At 44.6% G+C, this 23492-nt stretch overlaps 1 protein-coding gene across 5 annotated transcripts in view; it reads right to left on the bottom strand.

Moving 5' to 3' along the window:
• Positions 1–23492, bottom strand: part of SBF2 (SET binding factor 2) — a 585530-nt gene that overhangs the window by 138475 nt on the left and 423563 nt on the right. For all 5 annotated transcript variants that reach the window (XM_063946447.1, XM_063946443.1, XM_063946444.1 and 2 more), the window contains exons 18-19: positions 3212–3385; positions 1705–1967 (exon numbers count right to left, since the gene is read on the bottom strand). In XM_063946447.1, coding sequence (XP_063802517.1) covers positions 1705–1967; positions 3212–3385 — 437 coding nt within the window. The remainder of the gene's footprint in view (positions 1–1704; positions 1968–3211; positions 3386–23492) is intronic.

The following is a 23492-nucleotide window of genomic DNA, read 5'->3' as shown; positions in this document are numbered from 1 at the left end:
TAATACCCCCCTTTGAGGTACCTGCAGTATCAGAGATATGCAAAGCCTCCTTCATTGCCGTGATCATATAACGTGTAGCCCTATTGGAAAATACGTTTCTTTCTTCACCGTCGACACTAGATTCATCTGTGTCGGTACCTGTGTCGACTGACTGAGGTAAGGGACGTTTTACAGCCCCTGACGGTGCCTGAGACGCCTGGACAGGTACTAACTGGTTTTCCGGCCGTCTCATGTCGTCAACTGACTTTTGCAGCGTGCTAACATTATCACGTAATTCCATAATTAAAGCCATCCATTCCGGTGTCGACTCCCTAGGGGGTGACATCACCATTACCGGCAATTGCTCCGCCTCCACACCAACATCGTCCTCATACATGTCGACACACACGTACCGACACACAGCAGACACACAGGGAATGCTCTTATCGAAGACAGGACCCCACTAGCCCTTTGGGGAGACAGAGGGAGAGTTTGCCAGCACACACCAAAGCGCTATAAAAATGTATATAAACAACCCTAAAAGGTGTTGTTTCTGTTATATGCGCTTAATATATAAAAATATCGCCAAAATATGCCCCCTTTCTCTGTTTTACCCTGTTTCTGTAGTGCAGTGCAGGGGAGAGTCCTGGGAGCCTTCCTCACAGCGGAGCTGAGCAGGAAAATGGCGCTGTGTGCTGAGGAGAATAGGCCCCGCCCCCTAAAACGGCGGGCTCTTCTCCCGGAGTTTGCGATATATGGCAGGGGTTAAATACATCCATATAGCCTCAAGGGCTATATGTGATGTATTTTAGCCATAGAAAAAGGTATTATACATTGCTGCCCAGGGCGCCCCCCCCAGCGCCCTGCACCCTCAGTGACCGCTGGTGTGAAGTGTGCCGACAACAATGGCGCACAGCTGCAGTGCTGTGCGCTACCTTATGAAGACTGAAAGTCTTCTGCCGCCTGTTTCCGGACCTCTGGACCTTTTCAACTTCGGCATCTGCAAGGGGGGTCGGCGGCACGGCTCCGGGACCGGACTCCATGGCTGGGCCTGTGTTCGATCCCTCTGGAGCTAATGGTGTCCAGTAGCCTAAGAAGCAAATCCATCCTGCACGCAGGTGAGTTCACTTCTCTCCCCTAAGTCCCTCGTAGCAGTGAGCCTGTTGCCAGCAGGACTCACTGAAAATAAGAAAGCTAAAAAACTTTTTCTAAGCAGCTCTTTATGAGAGCCACCTAGATTGCACCCTGCTCGGACGGGCACAAAAACCTAACTGAGGCTTGGAGGAGGGTCATAGGGGGAGGAGCCAGTACACACCATGTGATCCTAAAAGCTTACTTTTTGTGCCCTGTCTCCTGCGGAGCCGCTATTCCCCATGGTCCTGACGGAGTCCCCAGCATCCACTAGGACGTTAGAGAAATGTAGATTTTGAACTTTTTCATACTTTACCATCCACGTGGACTACGACTGGGAATAGTAGAAGTGAGCCATGCAAGGGGACGCTAATTGGGGTTCCTGGTCATATTACGGAAAAAATTACACCACAAAAAGTTCAAAAAACCATGTCAACCATTTCATGTGTTGAAAAATGTTCATGTGTCGACTATTTGTTCACGTCGACCAATAGTGGTCGACCTAATGACTGTCGACCTTAACATGGTTGACCATTCACCAAATTATCAAGTCACCTATCTAATATTGTTTCCTGCTCCTTGTACGTCACTTACCTATTGGTGACAATGCTGTTACTGCCACTCTCCCAGTCCCCGGTGGCCGACGTCCGCAGCAGTTTGTTCTTGCTGGTGTCCAGCGGTACCAGGAGATAGACCATGAGGTTAGAGAAGTGGATAGCCTGGCTGAACACGGTGCTCTCCTCGTTCTGTACAAGCTCCTGCTGCTGCTGCTTGCTAAGCGTAGGCCATAGGCGGAGCTGCTCGGCCGCCAGATCCATGACGGTATTCTCCTGCTCCGCGCTTTCAATACCGTTCTCCTTTTAAAAGTAGTAAATATGAGTGAGAGTCCTGGGAGGCAACAACTAAATGTTTAGAAATCAGAAGATCTAGGTATCTCTCTACAACTGAGAATCTAGCACAGGGATGGGGAACCTTTGACCTTCCAGCTGTTGTTGAACTATATATCCCAGCATGCCTTGCAACAGTTTTAGCATGGCCAAGTAGCAAAACTGTAGCAGAGCATGCTGGTATGTGTAGTTCAACAGCAGCTGGAGGGGCCAAAGGTTCCCCATCCCTGATCTAGCAGGACAGTAATATAGAAGCAGCAGTGACCTGGCATGAAATCCAGATAAGGGAAAATAGATGTATGATGGATAATTTTACCCTAAAGCATTTAATAATTAATCTCACCTACAAAAAAACCCCAAAAAATAAAAAAACCTACTACTGAAAAACAATGTGCAGGATATCTGACAATGTGTACAAGAAATGGTAAGTATATACAGCAGGCGGCTCCGCCCCTTTAATAGTAACTATATATTTCTGCTCTGCGGAACATTGGAACAAGGGCGGGAGTCTGGGGGAGCAGTAGAAGTACCTAGTGCCGACCCAGGACACATGTACACATCTGTCTCTTTATACACTGGCTAGTGTATGGAATACAGAATTGATAATGAAAACTATAGAAGGTCTATAGTATAGGCTTATCTAATATATAAAACATAAAGTGGTCAGGAAAAGGTTAAACATCCCGTAGTAAATAAAAACAAATATAATAGAACCAGTACTGCACTTCCAAGCACACATTCTCCCACCTCATGGTAAGGCTCCTGTCTCTTCTTCCTGGGAGTTACTCTCTGGTCCAGTGCGCTGACTGAATGCTAATATCCATACACACAGCAAACTTGGTAGAAGAAGCTGCTACCACTGGGCACGTGCAGCAGCTCCGCTCTGTCCCTTAAACTGTATATTGTGGCGGCAGCTCTAGTAATCGCAATATATTCTATTGCTATTGTGGTCATAATTTGAGCTGCTCGCCATAAGGACAGGGTTTTTCAGGCAACAGGAACCCCCCCCCCCCCCCATCCCCCGCGTTTGCCTATGACAGGCTCCAGAGGAATAGCACCTAAGACATATTACTATTTTATTTATACATTGCTTTTCTCCAATAGGATGTTAGGCACTAACATTTCCGTATTATGTCCCTATCAGTACTTGTATGTCCTTGTATGTCTGATTCTCTATCATACTGACCCCTTGCCTCAGAAATTAGGAACGGTACCTTAGGCAAAGATGGCGTTATCTCTTGGCTGCCATTTTTTGAGGTCAGGTATAGGGCCCGCACTTGGTTCTGAACGTCATTGTAGAAGGTGGTCTCCCAGAACTGCTGGTTGGTCCATATGGTGTGGTCCTGGACACAGGTGTAGGCGAACTGAGTGATCCCTGGAGACAATTTCTGTAAAACAGGCGCAGTCATTGAGAAGCAGCATGCGAGTGTCCTACGGTGCATTATAGGATGGCAATTTATAATATAGTCAAAATGTACCCCTAAAGGATGCAATTAATTAATCCTGGCTACAAGGTAACGTTTCATATTTTCATCAAGTGTCCAGAGAAATAAGAAGTGAAAGTATAACACTGTATACACAACACTAAGAGTAACACACAAGTGCTGCGTTTTATCTCCCAGGAGAGAAATTATTGGCATTGTCTCATCAACTTCTGTCTCTCTTTTTAATTCTGCCAGGAACCTGTCCAATATCTCACAGACTGGTGTCTTTCTGGAGTTAGGGGTTCAGCACATGCAACAACAGACTTTGTTTACAGTAAGTTATCAATAATGTTACGGAATAATGAAACACTGATGAATAATGGGCCCTACACATTGGCCGATCCGCTGCCAAGCTGCCCGACGGAGGATACGGGCGACGGGGGCAGTGACGGGGGGAGTGAAGTTTCTTCACTCCCCCCGTCACAAGGCTCTGTAGCAGTGCAGGCAAATATGGACGAGATCGTCCATATTGGCCTGCATGCACAGCCGACGGGGCACCAGCGATGAACGAGCGCGGGGCCGCGCATCGTTCATCGCTGGTGCCTCCACACTCAAAGATATGAACGGTATCTCGTTCATTGATGAACGGGATCGTTCATATCTTTGAGTAATGTCGGCCAGTGTGTAGGGCCTATAAAATGGCCAAGTCTCGTGGCAAGTTTTTTGGAGTCAGATAGTTTTGTAGACACTTTGGGGGAGATTCAAATGTTTGAAAAATCAGTTGCGAGTCTGTTTTTTTCCTATCTAATAGACAGGAAAAAACAGACACCCAACCGACTTTTCAAACATTTGAATTCCACCCATTAAGGCTTTGCATTTCATCATGTGCCTGTGGCTGCGGTGATGGAACTTCGAAGTCCACTAAAGTTACCCACCTCTGTTTCGCAGCTGCTGGTGTTACCAACGGTCCAGGGGAACAGGGCAATATTGGAACCTTAGCTCACAAAGACCATCATTTGCAGCATAGAAACAATGAATGGCTAGCCAAAAAACAGACTGATGCGTCGCATTAATAAAATCATTTCTACTCAGAGGTAGACAAAAGACTTCTTGCTTCCCACCTTACTAAATGATGCAACAGCCCCCATCATGAACCACCTACACCCCAGCGTAATCCCTGTGGACCCCTTTTGGACCCTGAAGAAAATAAACTGCATAACGACATATCACTAAAAGACGCACCTGCGTCAGTCAGGAGAAATATACTGAAATCACACCTTGACCAAAGTTGTGGGAACATGACCATGTACTGGTGGGAACGTTTGTGTGTGTAATAGAAGACTGGAAGACGCAATCTCTCTTTACAACAGCGGCTCAATCTGTCTGTAATCTCTGCTTTTACATGGTCACATGCAGCTTTAAAATGCCTTTTAGCATAAAAGGAAGACAGAAATCAAACCTACTCAGCATCGATTTATAAAAAAGCAAAAAAAAAAAAAAAGAAAAGCAGCAAAATTAATTAACCTCATTGGAAGTATGTGAGACCCGGATCTATACTTGCAGCATCCAGAGAATCCTCATTACAAAGAACAGATATAAAAAAGATGCATACTGTATGTATCCGTAAAAAGGATATTTTATAACAAAGATTTGATTTTTTTATAGAGGAACGTTACCCATTACCAATATATCGGTATGCAGTAGTAGTATTTCAGAAATATCAACACAACATTAATTAGCAATGCTAAGACGGACAGAATTCCCATTTTCTCCAATAGAGGGCAGCTCAGTCTTAGGAAACAGTCATCAGCGACAGTCAATCATTACCATGAGCACCAGCACGGATTGTGTCTTTTCTAGCTCTAATATGTTTTATTTTATTTATTAACAGTTTCTTATATAGCGCAGCAAATTCCGTTGCGCTTTATAGGCTTTATGTGCCCTATAAAAGTTAATATTGCAGATAATAACATACAAATCTAACTAAAAGTAATCCTACAGACTATGGGGGACTAGCCCCCCGCATGTCAGGGAAGATGCTCGTAGCTGTGCTAAATTTAGCATAGCTACGATCAACTCGGAATGACCCCCAATATGAATACAGGTACAAATGTAATTCTACACAATGTTGACATGTATTATAGGAGGTGTAAGACCCTGACACTGTATTACAGGCGGGGAGCTGTTACAGAGTGAGAAGGTAACACTTTGGGGGTCATTCCGAGTTGATCGCTCTCTAGCTACTTTTTACAGCCGTGCAAACACATGGTCGCCGCCCACTGAGTAGTGTATTTTAGCTTTGCAAGTGTGCGATCGCCTGTGCAGCCGAGCACTACAAAAATAGTTTGTGCAGTTTCTGAGTAGCTCTGGACTTACTCAGCCGCTGCGGTCACTTCAGCCTGTCCGGTCCCGGAATTGACATCAGACACCCGCCCTGCAAACGCTTGGACACGCCTGTGTTTTTCCAAACACTCCCTGAAAACGGTCAGTTGACACCCACAAACGCCCTCTTCCTGTCAATCTCCTTGCGAATGGATTCTTCATTAAATTCATCGCCCAGCAACGATTCGCTTTGTACCCGTACAACGCACCTGCGCATTGCGGTGCATGTGCAGTGGTGACCTGAATGCTGCGCTGCGAAAAACGGCAGCATGCGATCAGGTCGGAATGACCCCCTTTATCTGGTATCCGGTCTTTAGGTCGACCACACTTAGGTCGACACTGTCTAGGTCGACTACTATAGGTCGACAGGGATTCTAGGTTGACATGACAAAAAGCCGACATGAGTTTTTCACTTTTTTTTTAGTTTTAGAACTTTATCATACTTTACGATCCACGTGGACTACAATTGGGAACGGTAACTTGTCTCAAGCGCAGCGGTAACGGAGCGAGGCACCTTGTCTGAAGCTTGCGAGCCATGCGAGGGGACACTGTGCACTAACTGGGGTTCACGATCACTGTATGGAGAACACGACACCCAAAAAAATGTGAAAAACTCATGTCGATCTTTTGTCATGTCGACCTAGAATACCTGACGATCTAGAAACCATGTCGACCTACTTACTGTCGACCAATAGTGGTCGACCTAGACACTGTCGACTCAACATACCACACCCACTTTATCTATATAGTTTTATATCGGAGAATTTCAAATGAAAATGAAAAAAATATACAGAAAATAAATCCTGGAAATATTGATCTCTTCTTCATCAGTGTTTTGCAGCAAAGCTTTTATATCAGTTGGTTTCCTATCGTGCTGTACACATAGGTAAGCTGCTCTGTTCCGTGTTGTCCATGCGGTTACAATTACTTGGAGGGAGAGGCAGAAAGTTGCCAGGTGAGCGTTGTAAGGGAGTCTGAAGATCTGATCACATGCGGATACACCAGAAGGTGAGCGGAGAATTGTGAATGTGCCGCTATACATCAGGCGGAATTCTTGTCCCAATAAGACATTACACAGCTCAGCAAATATACTGATCAAGGTCAGGTCCAGGTGATTCATTGTATAGTGTGTAACAAAACAATGTGAAGCGCAGGTCATGCTGCTTAGTCATTCAATCAAGATGTCATTAGAACTCGTTATGGACACAAGAGTGAGAACTACACATGCCTGGTGATAATACATACCTGACCAGAGAAGGAAAAGGCTACAGACAGTCACACTGAGTACGCCAACATGGCCTTAATGTCGATATATTTTATGTGTAATGCTCTCCCTAACGAAAATGTCAACATTACAATCAGAGACAACTACTGCATATAGGACAATTAATGCCCTTTCATTGCTCCATAGTGATAGGCTGCAGGTACACCCATTTGGGCAGCCTAAGGGATACATTCATTTGTCGGAATGGATCCGACCGGAGCTATTCAATAGCATCTCAATTCGACTTTTAAAAAAGTCGAATTGAGATGCGGGAGGGGAGACGGGGGGAGAGCCGCGGGTAGACGGGGGAGAGCAGAGCTACAGCAGCAGTCTCTCTGCCTCTCCCCGTCCCTCCTCTCGCTTGCTGGAGCCGGGTGGACGCTGCTGTGAGCGGCGGCTGTGACATCCTTCGGCGCTGCTCTCCAAGTCCCCAGTGCGGCTGTCCCAGTCTCACTGCGACTTTTTTAAAAGTCGAATTGAGATGGTCGAAAAGGGGGCCAAAACGGTTTCAACACAAGCACGCGGATCGGCAGCTATTCCGCCAATCCACTTACTTTTCGACAAGCAGAATTCCTCGACTTGTCGAAAAATTTGGGGTTAGATTGAATAGGTCGGAACCCCTTCCGACCTAAAAAAGTAGAAAACTGCCGTCTTTTCGACAGACGGCAGTTTTAGACTTCAATTGAATATACCCCTATGGCTAATTCTAAATCAGGAGCCAACCTGAAGTGTCCGAATGCTGATAATGTGACATTCCACAAGCCTAAAGCAAGCGTCCCTAATCTGCAGCGCTAATGCCCTGTACTGCTGCAATTCCCCACTTCTTACAGCCGCACCCCGGGCCCCTGTCCTCTCTGCGGCAGATCACAGACACTGTATGCAGTACAATTGCTGAGAGGGGAGAACCGCACGGAAGGGGGAGTCTAAGGGCCAGGCTACGAGGAAACTACTCCCCTTAACGGGTGCACCTGCGGTATATGTGTGCGCTATATAAATAACGTACAATAAATAAGATGATATCAAACAAATGCAAAATCACAAGACTTACATTCATATGATTTGTAATATTAACAAACAGATGAACGTGCGGCATCTGAAAACAGAAGAGAGCCAATATTCTATTGGGGGGGAATAATATTTTCTGCACAAATCAGATTTTCCTTTCGGCGGAGATGAACCCAATATAAATATTACATGAAAACTTTAAGCTTGGAAAAGTTCACAAAATGTAGAAACTGTTTAGCTCTCACATCATTAACAAAAACATACAATGTTGAACATCTTAAGTTTCTTCGTAACTAGATAATATTCCCGTTCTTACTTGTGTTGTGAGGAGGAAAACCAGAGAGAATTCCTCTGCAGACCATCAGGTTGGCTATCGGGGGCTCTGCCTGTTACTACAACGACAGAATGCCAGCCTTTGTTCCAATAGTTTAATCACTACTGCATTTGCCAAAATATAAGGATTACATATCAATATAAACATAGTCAACATTGCGGATAATCTCAGACGAAGATCTGAGCGCAACATAAACACAGAAAGATGGCACGTGCCAGGCTGTAATACCAACGCCCTGTAGCCGCAATGTGCTCATGGCAGGACTGGACAACTACTGTGCCACAAGTAACAGCTGAGCAGGTGCTGGACATTAAGTTCTATTCTGGTGTATTCTAGTAACATTCATACCGGACAATAAGATCATTTGGAATTTCTTATTCATTTATCAACTGCTCTGCTGGGGTAAAAAGTCCTGTATTAGAGGAGAATGGGGCAGATGTATTAAGCCTGGAGAAGTGATAAAGCAGTGATAAGTGCAAGGTGATAACGCACCGGCCAATCAGCTCCTAACTGTGTATTTACATATTGGAGCTGATTGGCTGGTGCGTTATTACTTTACACTTATCACTGCTTTATCACTTCTCCAGGCTTAATACATCTGCCCCGATGTTCCCTAAGAGAGAAGCTACTGGGTTCAGACATTCAGGCTCTCGGGACGAATCCAGTAAATCTGGTTCCCCTTCGCTCCCGCTTATAGAGGATGCCTGGTAAAGATGGAGGTGGGATCTATCAATGCTGGAAGGAAAAAGAAGAGGGTGACAGCGATCGCTGGATAACCCCGTGCACTTTTTAGAGGGAGGAGACAAACCTACACAGGAGGACTAAATCCACGTAAGCCGTGCAGGGACTGAGCTTCACTAATTTCTCACTTTTGAGGGAAGGCATTTACATGTAATTCTATGCTATCCATTTGTGAGATTTTTACTGAGAGGAATTCCGTTTGTGCCCATACGTTCCCCTTTACTGTTCTCTAGAATATTACTAGAAGCACAGCCAAATGCAAATCACCTTCCCACTACATAGCTTAGCTCTCTGAGGCCTGAAGTTTTATGCCGCCACTGTGAGAAAATGTGCTAATGCCACCGGCGGCCTCGCAGATCCCAGCATCTGGGTACAAACACGCATGCTGTGGTCGCAGAACCTCCGATAACCGACCATTTGAGTAAACCTATGGTAACGCAAGAAAGAGTGCGGGAGAGGAGACGCTGGCGCCAAGTTTTCTGGGTATGGGATCACATGCCACGTAGGTTGAGACGAGCCACAACACTCCCTGTTACCTCCCACAAAAGGTCTCTTCCTGTCACTCACTTGCGAATGAATACTCCCTGCGAGTGGTAACGGTGATGGACTTTGGCGCGTGCACCGTATGATAGCGGTGCATGCACCAATCGGCCAAAAATCGCTCAACTGCGTAAATATCAGCATTGCGTACAAATCTGAATCAGGCACTGAAACCAGCATGTTTGGCTGCGTCAGAGATTATGGCTGCCCTCTGCATGCCGAACGCACACATTTCATTCCTTCGCTTACCTGCTGCTAGATAACTGTACTAGACTGTGCTCTAGCCAACGGTCTGCGCAAAAAAAAAAAACACTATTTGCCTCAGGGTGCTACTCTTTATTTTTACAGAGTGGCTGAAGACTAGAAGAAAGCCCTAATTCAAACTGAAAGTAGACTTCAATGGGTCAACACGGTCAAAGGTCAACAGTAAAAAGTTCTATTGTGTCTAACGTCGACGGGTGCAAAACATAAACATAAAAATAGTCAACACATTTTAAAAAATTTTTTTGCTCAAAATGTGTTAATTTCAGAGTCTATGACCAGGCTTAGCATAAATGTAGACCCTCGCATGCTCGCCAAGCTTCGGGCAAGGTGGCTCTCTCAAGGTGGTTACTATTCCCAATCAGTCCGTGTTGATGGTAAATGAAGCTAAAGTTGAAAGAAAATCCCCAAAAACTTGCGTCGACCATTGTCACGTCAACGATCTACCATATGAGGTTGACATATTCAATGTTTACTAGACAATCTACTGTATACGCTGCAACCCATGAGGACATATCTGTACAAGGGTGGTCATTCCGAGTTGATCGCTCGCTAGCAGTTTTTAAGAGCCGTGAAAACGCTATGCCGCCTCCCACTGGGAGTGTATTTTAGCTTAGCAGAAGTGCGAACGAAAGGATCGCAGAGCGGCCACAAAATAATTTTGTGTAGTTTCAGAGCAGCTCAAAACCTACTCAGCGCTTGCGATCACTTCAGACTGTTCAGTTCCTGTTTTGACGTCACGAACACGCCCTGGGTTCGCCCAGCCACGCCTGCGTTTTTTCGAACACTCCCTGAAAATGGTCAGTTGACACCCAGAAACGCCCACTTCCTGTCAATTGCTCTGGGGCCAGCAGTGCGACTGAAAAGCTTCGCTAGACCCAGTGTGAAACTACATCGTTCTTTGTAATAGTATGACGCGCGTGCGCACTGCGCCGCATGCGCAGAACATCCTTTTTTTGCCTGATCGCTGCGCAGCGAACGAAAGCAGCTAGCGATCAACTCGGAATGACCCCCCCCCCCCCCCCCCCCAATAGGTCCTCACTCAACAATTTTTGCTCCCAGCCATTTAGGGCTTCATACAAAGATCTACGAGTCCGAGGCCATTGCTGTCATTGCTATAGCTACTCGCCCTTTCTCGGCCAACTGAATCGGCCGCATAAAATGTAAAGATTCCAAACAACACGCACATTACAGATAAGAAAACAGAACTGCAGTTCTAGCCCTTGTTTTCTGGGACAAAGCACCATATGAAAGACTTTCACCTGCTTTTTATAATATTTTGTTTTGTTTCATAAAATAAATGTTAAATTCAAAATTCGGTAGAACAGAAAAAAAGTTTATTTAAGGAGAGAGATGATAATGTAAAACATTCTTGTTTTCAAGAATGCCAAATTTGTGTCTGGTTTTAATGAGAATTCCAGCGCATTTTAGATCCCGGCAGAACTTTGCATTTTTGTATTTGGAACTGTAACGGAACGAAATCTTTTCATCCAAAATATCCCCAGTTGCTCTGCTCAATGTTGGACAGTTGCAGTGTTTAGGAATACGGCTTTCAAGGGGCTGATAAACACTGGTGCAAAGTGATATATCACCAGTAACACATTACCTGTCGACTTTCAATGGAAGCGCTCCAGCTAATTTTTGGCTAAACAAAATCTGGACAAAGCATCTAAAAAAAAAAAATTATATACAAAACATTTGATTTAATTTAGTTATATCATGTTTTAGTATGCAACTTTCTGCAAAACAATAACATTTGGAAATTGGATACCTGGAACCCTGATTGGTTGTGACTTGATCGTAAGCTAGTGATTGGCTGAAACATGGGATAAAGCAGCCTGCACGGCATCTGTAGGCTCCTGTAATGCTATTTCTGAGCTTTGTGCATCCTTTCGAACACCTCTGACAGTGACAGATGTTAGTCAGCAAATTCTTATTTGCAAGCTGGCTTCTTTGCCTGGAAAGTAAAAAAACCATTTAAGGCAAAGCTGTGCCTGCTCTGTGCCCCGCTATGTAGTGCTGCAGCAGCATCCGGCTTTGCTGTGTGAAACATCTGCCTCTGCTGGGGAGAACCTTCTGCTAGAATCCTCCAGTCAGAAGTCATAAATTAGGCGAATGCATTCCAGAAAGCCAGAAAAATGTCTCCTCATTTCCCAGGACATAAGTTTCATTTCTTCAGCTTTATTTTGTCACAATCTGTTTCCTTATATCACATTTTTGTCTGAGCTCTGGGGACCGAATTTGTTTATGCTGCTTATGAGTTATAAACAGACGGAACTGGAATCAGATGGAGGAACTTTCTGATGTGACAGAGGTAGGTGAACTGCGGCCTCCGGCTAGTAATGGAACTGCAAGTCATAGCAAGCCATGCCAGCCGTAGCTGGAGTCACAGGGTGCCGAAACCCAAACGTTCCGTTACACAGAGAGGAACAGATTCAATCAGATGCTAACTCAGTCGTGTGATGTAACATGTTACAGAAGCATGGTGTAATATCAGCAGAGATATTGGTCACTCGGAAAATTTAAAAGTGATGTCCAATAATACTGCGACCAACTAAGAAGTTAGAATATCATCCCATACATGTGCTCCTCAATCCCTTGTGAAAGCAAACTAGTTGCCTTTTAAAGTGCCAAATGGCTAGGCAGGCTTGGCCAACCTTTAGCTCAGGTGTTGTGAAACTACATATCCCAACATGCTCTGCCACAGTTTTAGCACTTCCCAATAGCAAAAGTGTAGCTGGGAATGCTGGGACGTGTAGTTTCAAAACAGCTGTAGTGCCACAGGTTGCCAGGCCTGAGCTAGAGCTTCCCCAATCTGACCGCACAAGTGAGGCATATAAAGTTATAGTGATCCTTTAGCACAGGGCAGGATCAGAGAGTGGATGGGTAGCATGAACGTCCCAGATAGCCACGGAAAAAGGCCACCCCAATACCCTCCAATAAGGTTACAGGCAGAAACTACGCTGTAGACAGGAAAGGAAAGCGATCATATAGTAAATCTGCCATTGTCATAAGCTCCTGAAACATTTCTATAAACATGTTAGCACGTTACATAAACCAGCTTATACTTTAAGAGTAAGTAGTCTTATAATCATAATAAAAGCAGAATTAATTATATATTGCAGAACAGAGGGAAGAGTTTGGTGGAATTCCAAGGAACCAGGTCAAATGGACCCTTAGTGAAGACTATATTTTGTGGTTATGCTTCTAAAAATAGGGCACTATCAAGTAACACACACTACAAAGAGAGAAAGGTCGATCCCTGGGTCTTCTATACACAGAGTCTCAACAAGAGCCTTGCACAGCAGTCAGTCCCACATGTTTTTTTTTATCTTTTACTGCTGTCTCAGTACACCAAACCACCTTTGATTTCTGGTTTGCCACTGAATTACAAGACTTGTTAAATATTACATCTGTGCTGTGGCAAGCATCAATTGTATGTGCCATTTAATAACACTGCAAGAACGATAGTAAGATTGCTGCATAGACACATATAGTAAATGACTATCATGAATTCAACATGGATGTTGTTGGTTCAAGTATTACATTTATATACTATACAGGGCCCCATACATTAGAACGATAATGCCCGATTTCATCCAATTTCGGGCATTCGGGACGATATATCGAGTGAAACCGGGCATTTTGGATGTGTTTCCGATCCGATGTGCGTTCCCGTGAGGGTCAGATCGGCTCCCCTACATCGTTAGTGCTGCACTCATGATATGTCGGTTCCCGCAGGCATGGCTGGGATCGCATGAGATATATTGCATGCAAAATGTACCAAATCGTATGGAATCGTATGGAACCAGTCCATGGAAGCTCCCGAGAGTATATGTAGTGTATGGGGCCCTATATCACTGGTTCTCAACCTCAATCTTCAGGTTTTACCAACAGGTCATGTTTTCAGGATTGTAGGGGTTTATTTACTAAGCCTTGGATAGAAATAAAGTACCAGCCAAACAGCTCCTGTTATTTTTTAAACACAGCCTGTAACGGCAGTTAGGAGCTGATTGGCTGATACTTTATTTCCGTCCACTTTCTCTCTCTCCAAAGCTTAGTACATAGATCCCCTATGTCTGTGGAAGCAGGTAGGATAATTACTGACCCAGCGACATAGATTGACTCACCTGTGCAGGATTAAAGAAATCAGCAACACATGATCAGTTGGTGATACTTGAGGACTGGAGTTGAGAATCACTGCTATATATTATTAGATTTCCATTACATATATTAAGATAAAGTAATTGCTCCATATGGGGCCATAAAAAAACCAACAACTATTGGATGCATGAACCTGGTTTCAAACAAAGGCGTGGTTGACGCCCTAGTCTTGCCGCACCGTTGTGATAACAGCCGCCAAGCACTATTATAAATGCCCCTTCTCGATTCAGGCGTGCCTACATAATCATCCAAGAGTTGACACAGCTAAAATACTACTGTTGGCATTCAGGTTGTCCTAGCCCTGCCGACTGTAACCAATTTCAAGATAAAGACAGTAGGGGGTAAATTTACTAATACCGTGTTCACACTGACATTTGGCGGGTTGCACCCGGGACTCGTGCACGAGACCTTCCCAGGTGCAACCCGCTTGAGACCCCGTTCAGACTGGCGGCCCCGACACGGCAATATGCCGTGTCGATGACGTCACCGGGTCACATGCGGGGGCGGCGCTTGGAGATCAGATGATCTACAAGCACCGCCTGCTCCAATAGTGTTGAAGGGTCCCGGATCGCATCGACCCGGGAACACTTAACACCGTTCAACACTTGCGCCTGACCAGGTATTGACCCGGGAATAACCCTTCTTTATTCCCGGGTTGAAATACCGGGTCAGACGACCCGGGAATTTGTCAGGACCCCCGTTCACACTCCACATAAACCCGGATTACTGCGCATTCACGTGCAAAAACCCGGATTTTTCATTGCAGTGTGAACGAGGTATAAGATGGGAGTTTTTTTTAAAACTGGTGTTTTTGCTCATAGCAACCAATCGATTCTACTTAACATTTATCTAGCTGCTTCTAGAAGATAGTCAATAGAATCTGATTGGTTGCTATGGGAAACATCGCCAGTTCCACAAAACTACCCGTTGTGCTCTTACCTTGTTCCAGAGGTTCTCAAACGCGGTCCTCAAGGATCCCCAACGGTCCAGGTTTTAGGTATATCCATGGCTCTGCCAGATGGTTAAATCAAATTGACTGAGGTGCTAATTAAGTCCCCTGTGGCCAAGCGTGGATATACGGAAAACCTGGACCATTGGGGTGCCTTGACGAACGCGTTTGAGAATCTCTTATTCAGGGTTTCCATACGCCTAATTATCAACAGTCTTGGGTAAAGCTATAAAACAAGTGCATTTAATAATAGTCTTGCATTCAACAACTGTAAGAACTGCAGGGTAATACTGGATGAATACTAAACACAGCCTGGGCTCTAGAAAGAGAACCTACATACAAATGATAGAGCGCATTAGAGCCACAGAAATGTAGACAGGAAAACTGATACAATGATTGACTTGCATGGTATGACAGACACAACAGGAATGAGACTGTTTTTCCCTACTTATCCCAGGGTGAGCAGGTTACACAAGGCCAGACTGACTCATAACAAAATCACTGGGGGGTACAAAGAATTTAAATACTCCCAAAAGGAAAAGAGGTCAAAGAAGATATGAAATAAGGTCGCCAATAACAAAGTTCAACATTTTTCCTTTCACCACTAAAGTCTGAGAGGTGGATAAGTGGACTTTACATTATTACAGGTCATCGCTCAGACCTGGAGTTTACAATGAGGATATAATTAGGGAAATTACACGGTTCAAATTGTTTGGTGGGTGTCGTGAAAGAATGTTACAAAAATAAGGCTTGAATAAAATTGTATGTGCAGGCAGGAGGTGACAGCATGTGTGTGTTGCTACTGTCTCATTATTGTATTGTTATTTTGACTGCTGTATACATCACCACCCTAACACGGTGGGCATGGAAATGACAGATGATACAGGGGGGGCTACCTACCGTACTGTACTTGAAAGCAGGTGACATAATGGCACAACAACTTCTGGCGGGTTCCATAGATCACACAATCATATTATGCCAATGACGTGTATATGCATGCCACCTCTCATTCAAGTGATTACTTCCTCCCATTCCTGACTCCAAAATTTTGGCCTGCGGTGCTCCCTACCTCTGGAATTCTCTACATTTCCCTATCAGACTCCCCACCTCTCTGCAAAACTCAAGACCCACTTCTTTATCAAATCCAGCCATCTCTCATCCTAACCCTGGGGCAGATGTATTAACCTGGAGCCTGGAAAAGGCATAAGGAAGTTATAAACCAGTGATAAATGCAAGGTGATAAACGCACCAGCCAATCAGTTCCCATATGTAAATTAACAGTTACGAGCTGATTGGCTGGTGCATTATCACCTTGCACTTAACACTGCTTTATCACTGGTTTATCACTTCCTTATGACTTCTACAGGTTAATACATCTACCCCCCTGTTCCATGCTCATTGTCTACCCCATCTGCGTCACTCCTGTGTGCCTCTCCCCTTTAGAATGTAAGCTCTCACGAGCAGGGCCCTCTCCCCTCATGTGCTTTTCCTTCTCTTATAGGCCCTACACACTGGGCGATATAAGTGAAAGATATGAACGATCTCGTTCATTAATGATAGAGATACCGTTCATATCTTTCAGTGTGGAGGCACCAGCGATGAACGTTGCGCGGCCCCGCGCTCGTTCATCGCTGGTGCCCCGTTGCTTGTGCATGCAGGCCAATATGGACGATCTCGTCCATATTTGCCTGCACTGCTATGGAGTCGGGTGACGGGGGGAGTGAAGAAACTTCACTCCCCCCGTTACTGACGCCCCGCCTCCGGGTCGCCCGTCGGCCGTATCCGCCGTCAGGCAGCTCGGCGGCAGATCGCGCAGTGTGTAGGGCCCATTACATCGACTATCTTCTACTCCATATTCCCTCCAAGAGTTCTCTCTCGGTCTCTGCCACCCCGATGCTTATTTCGGTATCTTGATTGCGAATGCATAAATGTTTATATACCATGCACTTGTCCTACATTGTCTTGTACTGTAAGTCACAGATTTCTTATTTTGAACATTTGTTTATGTACTTTGGGCCTAGTTCATGCCTGTAAAGCAAAAAAGCAAGTAACTTTGTGTCTGGAACAAACCATGTTGCCATTTTTATTTTTTCTGTGTGGGGTAAATACTGGCTGCTTCTGCATGTAGCCCACAAATGTTAGATGGCTTCATTATTACACTGCAATTTAGATTTCAGTTTGAACACACCCCACCCAAATCTAACTCTCTCTGCACGTTACATCTGCCCCACCTGCAGTGCACATAGTTTTGCCCAGTTGTCTGCTCTTTTGCTTTACTTAACAAACCTGAATTAGCCCTTTTTCAGGAGCTGCGGAACCCTTATGGTGCCATATAAATAATCAATAATAATAATAATACTGATCAATCAATTCAGTGAACTAGAGACCCCACTGAGCCAGGAAACTGCATTGCATTTGCCTTCATATGCCATAGGCCTTGTCATTGAGTCAATCCTAGATTAGCAAATGTTCCATCCACAAAAACGGTCTATTGAAAGAACATCATTTTACTCTGCCTGCAGATTGCAAGTTATATATACTGTACGTATTTTGCTGTTCTTCATTTCCAACATGAGAATTTATAGTCAGCGGTAAAACCAGTGATTAAGGGTGAAATTGTTGGGTTTCTCTATACAGAAATAACTGCAAGCTTTGAAAGTGAGAGGTCCGCTGTGTTTGGTGAGCACTTCAGTCCATGTCACTCTGGGAAAACAAAGGGAGGATACATTTATTCTGGTACTTTGTGCTGCGGTCAACAATATGCTTTTGTGTTTTCTATCAATGCAATAATTAACCAGCCAACTCCGCAAAGCATTGGCCTTCAGTATTTTCTCCTCTCGTGCATTCATGAAGTTTCCTTCTTGGCAGTTTCACAGATTAAGCTCTTTAATCTGTTTATAAATAAATTCCCATATTAATCTCGGCATCTCTAGCCTCGAGAGTCGTTTGGTCATTTCCCAAATATCCCGGCTGGCAATCTGCATATTTTAGTATTAAAAGTCAGGTTAGAAGTGACATTATCTTGAGCTTAAAGTGGACCTTGAATATTTAAAGGGTCTCCCCTCCAGTAATTGTTACCTTTTGATCAATAACTAGTCTCCTCCCCCCCACCCTTTTTTTTATTATTTTAATTATTTTTATTAATACCTCACTAATTGACTGTTCCAGAGTTATCTACAAGGTCTGATTAATGCTGCAATCCTGGATCTGAGGATGGAAGTCATGTGACATGTTGACATACCCGGATTCCCAGGGGCCAACATACTATACTTCGATATCACGTTACCCTTCATCTGGTAAAGTTATGGATGAGAATGCCATAGTCCTCAATGCTCCTAATAAATGCATACAAATAAATTCAATATACAGTATGGCTTGCTTGTGCAAGTCACCCCACCTATCCCATTGCTGTCCGCAGGACATATACTTGAGTTGAGTTATCCTTTACGGATAAGGGGTATTTGCCGCAATTTGGTCAGAATGTGATCCTCCTTATGTTTTGATCTGACCAAGCCCCTCCATTATAATAAACCAAAAGACACCTCTATATACTTTCTGGTGTGGCTTATAGGCTATGCTTAAGGGTACACAGAGCTCCGGATGACCTCGAAGCTTAAGAAGTGAGGTGCTAAAGATCTAGAATACCACATACAAGCACAGGTAGAACAACATAGACACCACCTGTAGGATCTTGGCCTTTAAAAAAAGAACTCGCCAAAATAAAAGAGCACCTCAGCATTTATACAACCTGGTCCTTCTCAATGAGAGAGAAATAGAACTTTGTTTGTTGGCCAAGAAACTGTGTGGTAGGATGGCAAGGAAAGGGTACTCAATTGGGCTAAAGTGACTAATCTCCTAGACATATCCAATGCATTTGCAGCCTACTATGCCATTCTTTACAATTGAAAAGATGACCCTACTACTCCTCAACCTACTACATCCGCTCTATAGAACTAACAAAGGACAAAGACCGGAACTATGCACAGAACTACCTCCAGCTAGCGTTATTAAACACAGACATTAAGCTTATCTAGTTCACCCAGACCAGGTGCAGTTTGCACTAGTGAGCCAAGTTGTGGACAATACCCAAATGGTTAGTTTCCCACCCTCTAATGTTCTCACTGGATACGGTTCTTTGATGTTATCTGAGCAGTCTTCCCAATACGGCATCGGTGGGCTTTTTCTTGAGGTCACTCTTGATTTATACTCATCTTCTACAGCTAGATTTTTTAACAGCGGCTTCTTATTCTCCAACTTCCCAGCTAGGAATGGGACAAGACTAGGGTGGCCAATCCCGGGATCGGTATCGGCGGGATACAGGGATTTGAGGCCAAAAATGCTTTCCCGGATTCCCGGGATTAAACTGCATGTGCGCATTGTTTTTTTTGTCCAGGCAACGCTGCTGAGCACTAGCGCTTTGCCCAGCCTCACACGCTGCCCGGTCCAGTCTGCCTGGATGTGCGCGGCGTGACGTTAGCGAGGTCACATTGCACATCCCCACACCTTCCCTCCGGCGGCCCACTGCACCTTCAGCTGCCCTCCAGCCCGCTTGTTGTCATCTTAAATCAGGGATGGGGAACCTTTGGTCATCCAGCTGTTGTTGAACTATGAACTACACATCCCAGCATGCCCTACAACAGTTTTAGCATGGCCAAATAGCAAAACTGTAGCAAGGCATGCTGGTATGTGTAGTTCAACAGCTGAAGGGCCAAAGGTTACCCATCATCCCTGTCTTAAATGGCTGAGGCCGGCCCCAGATGCCCGACTGTGCGCGGCGTGACGTCAGCGAGGTCATGCTGCGCATACGCACACCTTCTCTCCGGCATCTTCAGCTGCCATCCAGCCCACCTGCCTTGATCTTGAATGGAGGACGCCGCCAGACTGTGCTCCTGCCTGCCTCTGGACCGCTTTACTGAATATTGAGTATGTTGGGTTTCTTTTTATCTGAACTTGAAATGGACGGGGATGGGGTGGGAGGAAAATTGAATCACAATTCAATCCTGGGATCCAGGAAATCCCGGGATTGAGCATTTTTCAATCCCGGGATCCAGGTAATCCCGGGATTGAGCATTTTTCAATCCCGGAATTGAAAAAATGCCCCAGGAATGGCCTCCCTAGACAAGACAGGCTGTGCTCTCTCCCCACTAAGCTTTGTCCTAGCTATTAAGCCCCTGAAGGTGAAGATCAGTAATGCCACATCGATTGATGGCTCCCAAGTTAAACGCATACAACACAAATATATTTGGAGAACAAAGATATGTTATTTTCCTGTTACATTCTGTGCTGTTTTACCTAATCCCAGCTCTGCTAGTCTTTCCTCCCTGAATCACAGGAGAGAGTTGCACATTGGACCTTGGCTTTAGGTTGGAATCTCAGGAATGGAGTTGCCACTATACGTTTACTCCTCTGGAGATGTTTGAGGAGTTATTTCACTGTACGTATATCACCTAGGAAAGATTACATAGGATTTGGCCATCCCAGTCAAGGTTGTGCTGGCCCAGATGTGGACATGGCTGTGGGACAAGTTTCGGAGTTGTCCAGTGATACAGCCCCTTCTGCATGGGCATAGAAGGCTTTATTTGCCCATCAACACTAGTAATAGCACTATTATACATATACCCTCCTAATAGCCCCAAACATTATAACATACATATGTACCGAGTCACATTTTTATAGCCATGAGGATAGCTATTACCCAGCTTTGGAAATATCACCTGCTATGCACACCTCTACATACTGTAGGTATCTCTAAAATAAACAATATGTTAAAAGGGTATTCTTACTCTACCTCTTCTCCTCTGACGATGTGGTATAGGTGGCATGAATATGTAACAGAGGGTACAAGGAAAAAATGTTCCTTCCTGATCGTCTTTGGAATCATGGTATTACTGCCCCCTCAGCCCTTGTATCTCTTTGTGCCCTTGGAACTCTCGGGCACTTGCCTTCGGAGTGCATTTGGTAACTCATTGGCATAATTCTATTTTCGTTTTTACACTGCTACTGTTTTATGTCAGAATTGTCTAGCACAGCTTTTCGGTGGTAGATACATGAATCAATGTCTTTTAATTACCTAATAATATTTAACAATGATTTTATTCCTGGAATTCAGTCTCTGAGCTATGTAGATCTTAACTTCGCTCCCTGAATGAAGACATCTTACAGGACGATAAAATAAAGACCACAGCATCTGCAACTCCTGGCCTCACATACATAAAGGGGACAACACTCATTGTGTTTTCGGCTTAAGAAAGTTTTATAAAAACACATGAAACAAAGTCCAGATACAGTATGGAAAGTCCTTGAAGGAGGAAGTATCTGTTTCCGGGCAGGTCCCACGTTCTATGACAAGAATGTTCTCTCTCTTTTAAATGACTCTTCCTTCCACCACGGTGCTAAAGTACAAGGCCAAAACCATCCTATGATGACTGCAGGAAATGAATGACCAACTCAGAAAGCGAAAGTGATGTCATCGTTACCACATTTCACAGCTCATGCAGATACAGTAGTGCAAGGACCAATGCAAAACTCAAGTTGTTTATATGAAAGATCTGCTACCATTCCTACTGTATCTCTATTTGTAACAGTAAGTACAGTCACATGCTGACTTATCACAGAGAGACAGGGCAAAGAGACACACAGACTGGTCACACTCTGTAAGATGCCATGGGCCTTATTTTTATTACCTTAATGTCTGAAGGAGTTGGAAATGATGGGAGTGCAGGTGTTGATATTGCAGAGTGATATAGGCACACACCAGCGGATGACTCAAACAATGAACAACCCAGTTATTTAACCAGTGGTGTTGGTTTTTCGATAGATAGCAAGTACAACCGTGCTCACTGTTACGTACTGATTCTCACTGGAAGGAGCTTCGGCAGAGCAGGGTGTCCTACAGCTCACCAGCCGCTGAGCGTATGTAGGCACTGGGTAGTGGTGCACGAACACTGGAATCATTGTGGATTGATCTCTCTGGAGATAAGTGGGAGACTTCTGCTCCCACCATGTCACACTATACACAGTTCAATGCACTGTTTCAAGTTAGCTCCACCACATACTCAACAGAAATCTTGGTGACCATCTTGGGAAAGGGCATGAAGCCTCCTTTGAGAATGGTAAGACTGTAGCCTGCCTATTAGCGCAGTCCTCTTTCAACAGCCCCCCTTGCTACAAGCTTCTCCACGTTACACGAACATTTATTTTCTGCTTTTCTGTAATGACCTGAAAACAAATGGTGTTAAACACATTAAAAGGCATCAACATACCACATGACTTTATCTTGGCCTTCTTTGAAGATACATCAGTAAAAGTTTCTTTACTGGCAGCGTGGGCCATAACAGTAGTATCTCAACTCACAAACTTGGGACTGCTGTCACTATCGCTGTTCTTGGTGCTTTTCACAGTTCTTGATGCTTTAAAATCTTACAAACTCTCCCTGTCCATCTTGGATTTCCATTCACACCAGACTTTATTTTTGGTTTCTGGATATCTTGAGGTTCACTGACCGCAATGTTTGCAAATTCTTAATCATACCTCTCAGGTGGTTTTCTGATATTTGATCAGAAGATCTCCTTTGTGGTTGAATTTCCACACTGATAGTCTCTGACTCGGATATATCTCCAGTTACTAGCATGTCCAGTGACACATACTTATTCTGCATTATCAAGATCCAGCTTTTCTATAACTTGCGCTGTTTCTTTGGAGATAACATCTCTAGACTCGACTAGATTTTTGGTAATTGTTCTATAACCAGCAAGGGATCAGTACGAAATCCCGCCGGACGTGATCCCGGCGGTCGGAATCCCGACTGGCACAATCCCGACAGGGGGGCGACCGCAACGCAGCTCCTTGCGGGCTCGCTGCGCTCGGCACACTAATTTATTCTCCCTCTATGGGTGTCGTGGACACCCACAGAGGGAGACTGTCGGGATTGTGCCGGTCGGGATTCCGGTGTCGGTATTCCGACCACCAGGTTTCCATCCGGCGGGATCTTGACCGCATCCCACCAGCAACCTATGCATTCACAACAGTAGTCAGATATGGTGTATTTATTTGAATCCAGCTGCTGTCTTATCTCTTGGTACACAACATAAGCAATAGTTCCAAAAACTTTGAGATGCTTTACACAGGGTTTTTTCTTTGACCATTCTTTAATTGCGTTATGTCCATTATGGCAACTGTATGAGAATGGATCTTGAGATAGACTGCTGTGTATACGGCTTCCGTCAAAAATTGCTTGTTTAGGCCTGCGTCCTTTAGCAAGCATCTTGCTCTCTCTGCTAGTGCACAATTGGCTACTTCACCGACACAGTTTTGCTCAGGTCTATAGGCAATGATCATTTGATGCTCTATTCCATAAAGTCACGAATCGGACTTTCATAACCCATGTCATGCATTTATCACTTACCTCTGCCATTGTACAGGTTTTCTAGTT

This window comes from Pseudophryne corroboree, chromosome 11, assembly GCF_028390025.1.
Source record: "Pseudophryne corroboree isolate aPseCor3 chromosome 11, aPseCor3.hap2, whole genome shotgun sequence".
Taxonomy (NCBI): domain Eukaryota; kingdom Metazoa; phylum Chordata; class Amphibia; order Anura; family Myobatrachidae; genus Pseudophryne; species Pseudophryne corroboree.
The sequence above is the reverse complement of the archived record's forward strand: the minus strand, read 5'-3'. Positions and strand labels throughout refer to the sequence as shown.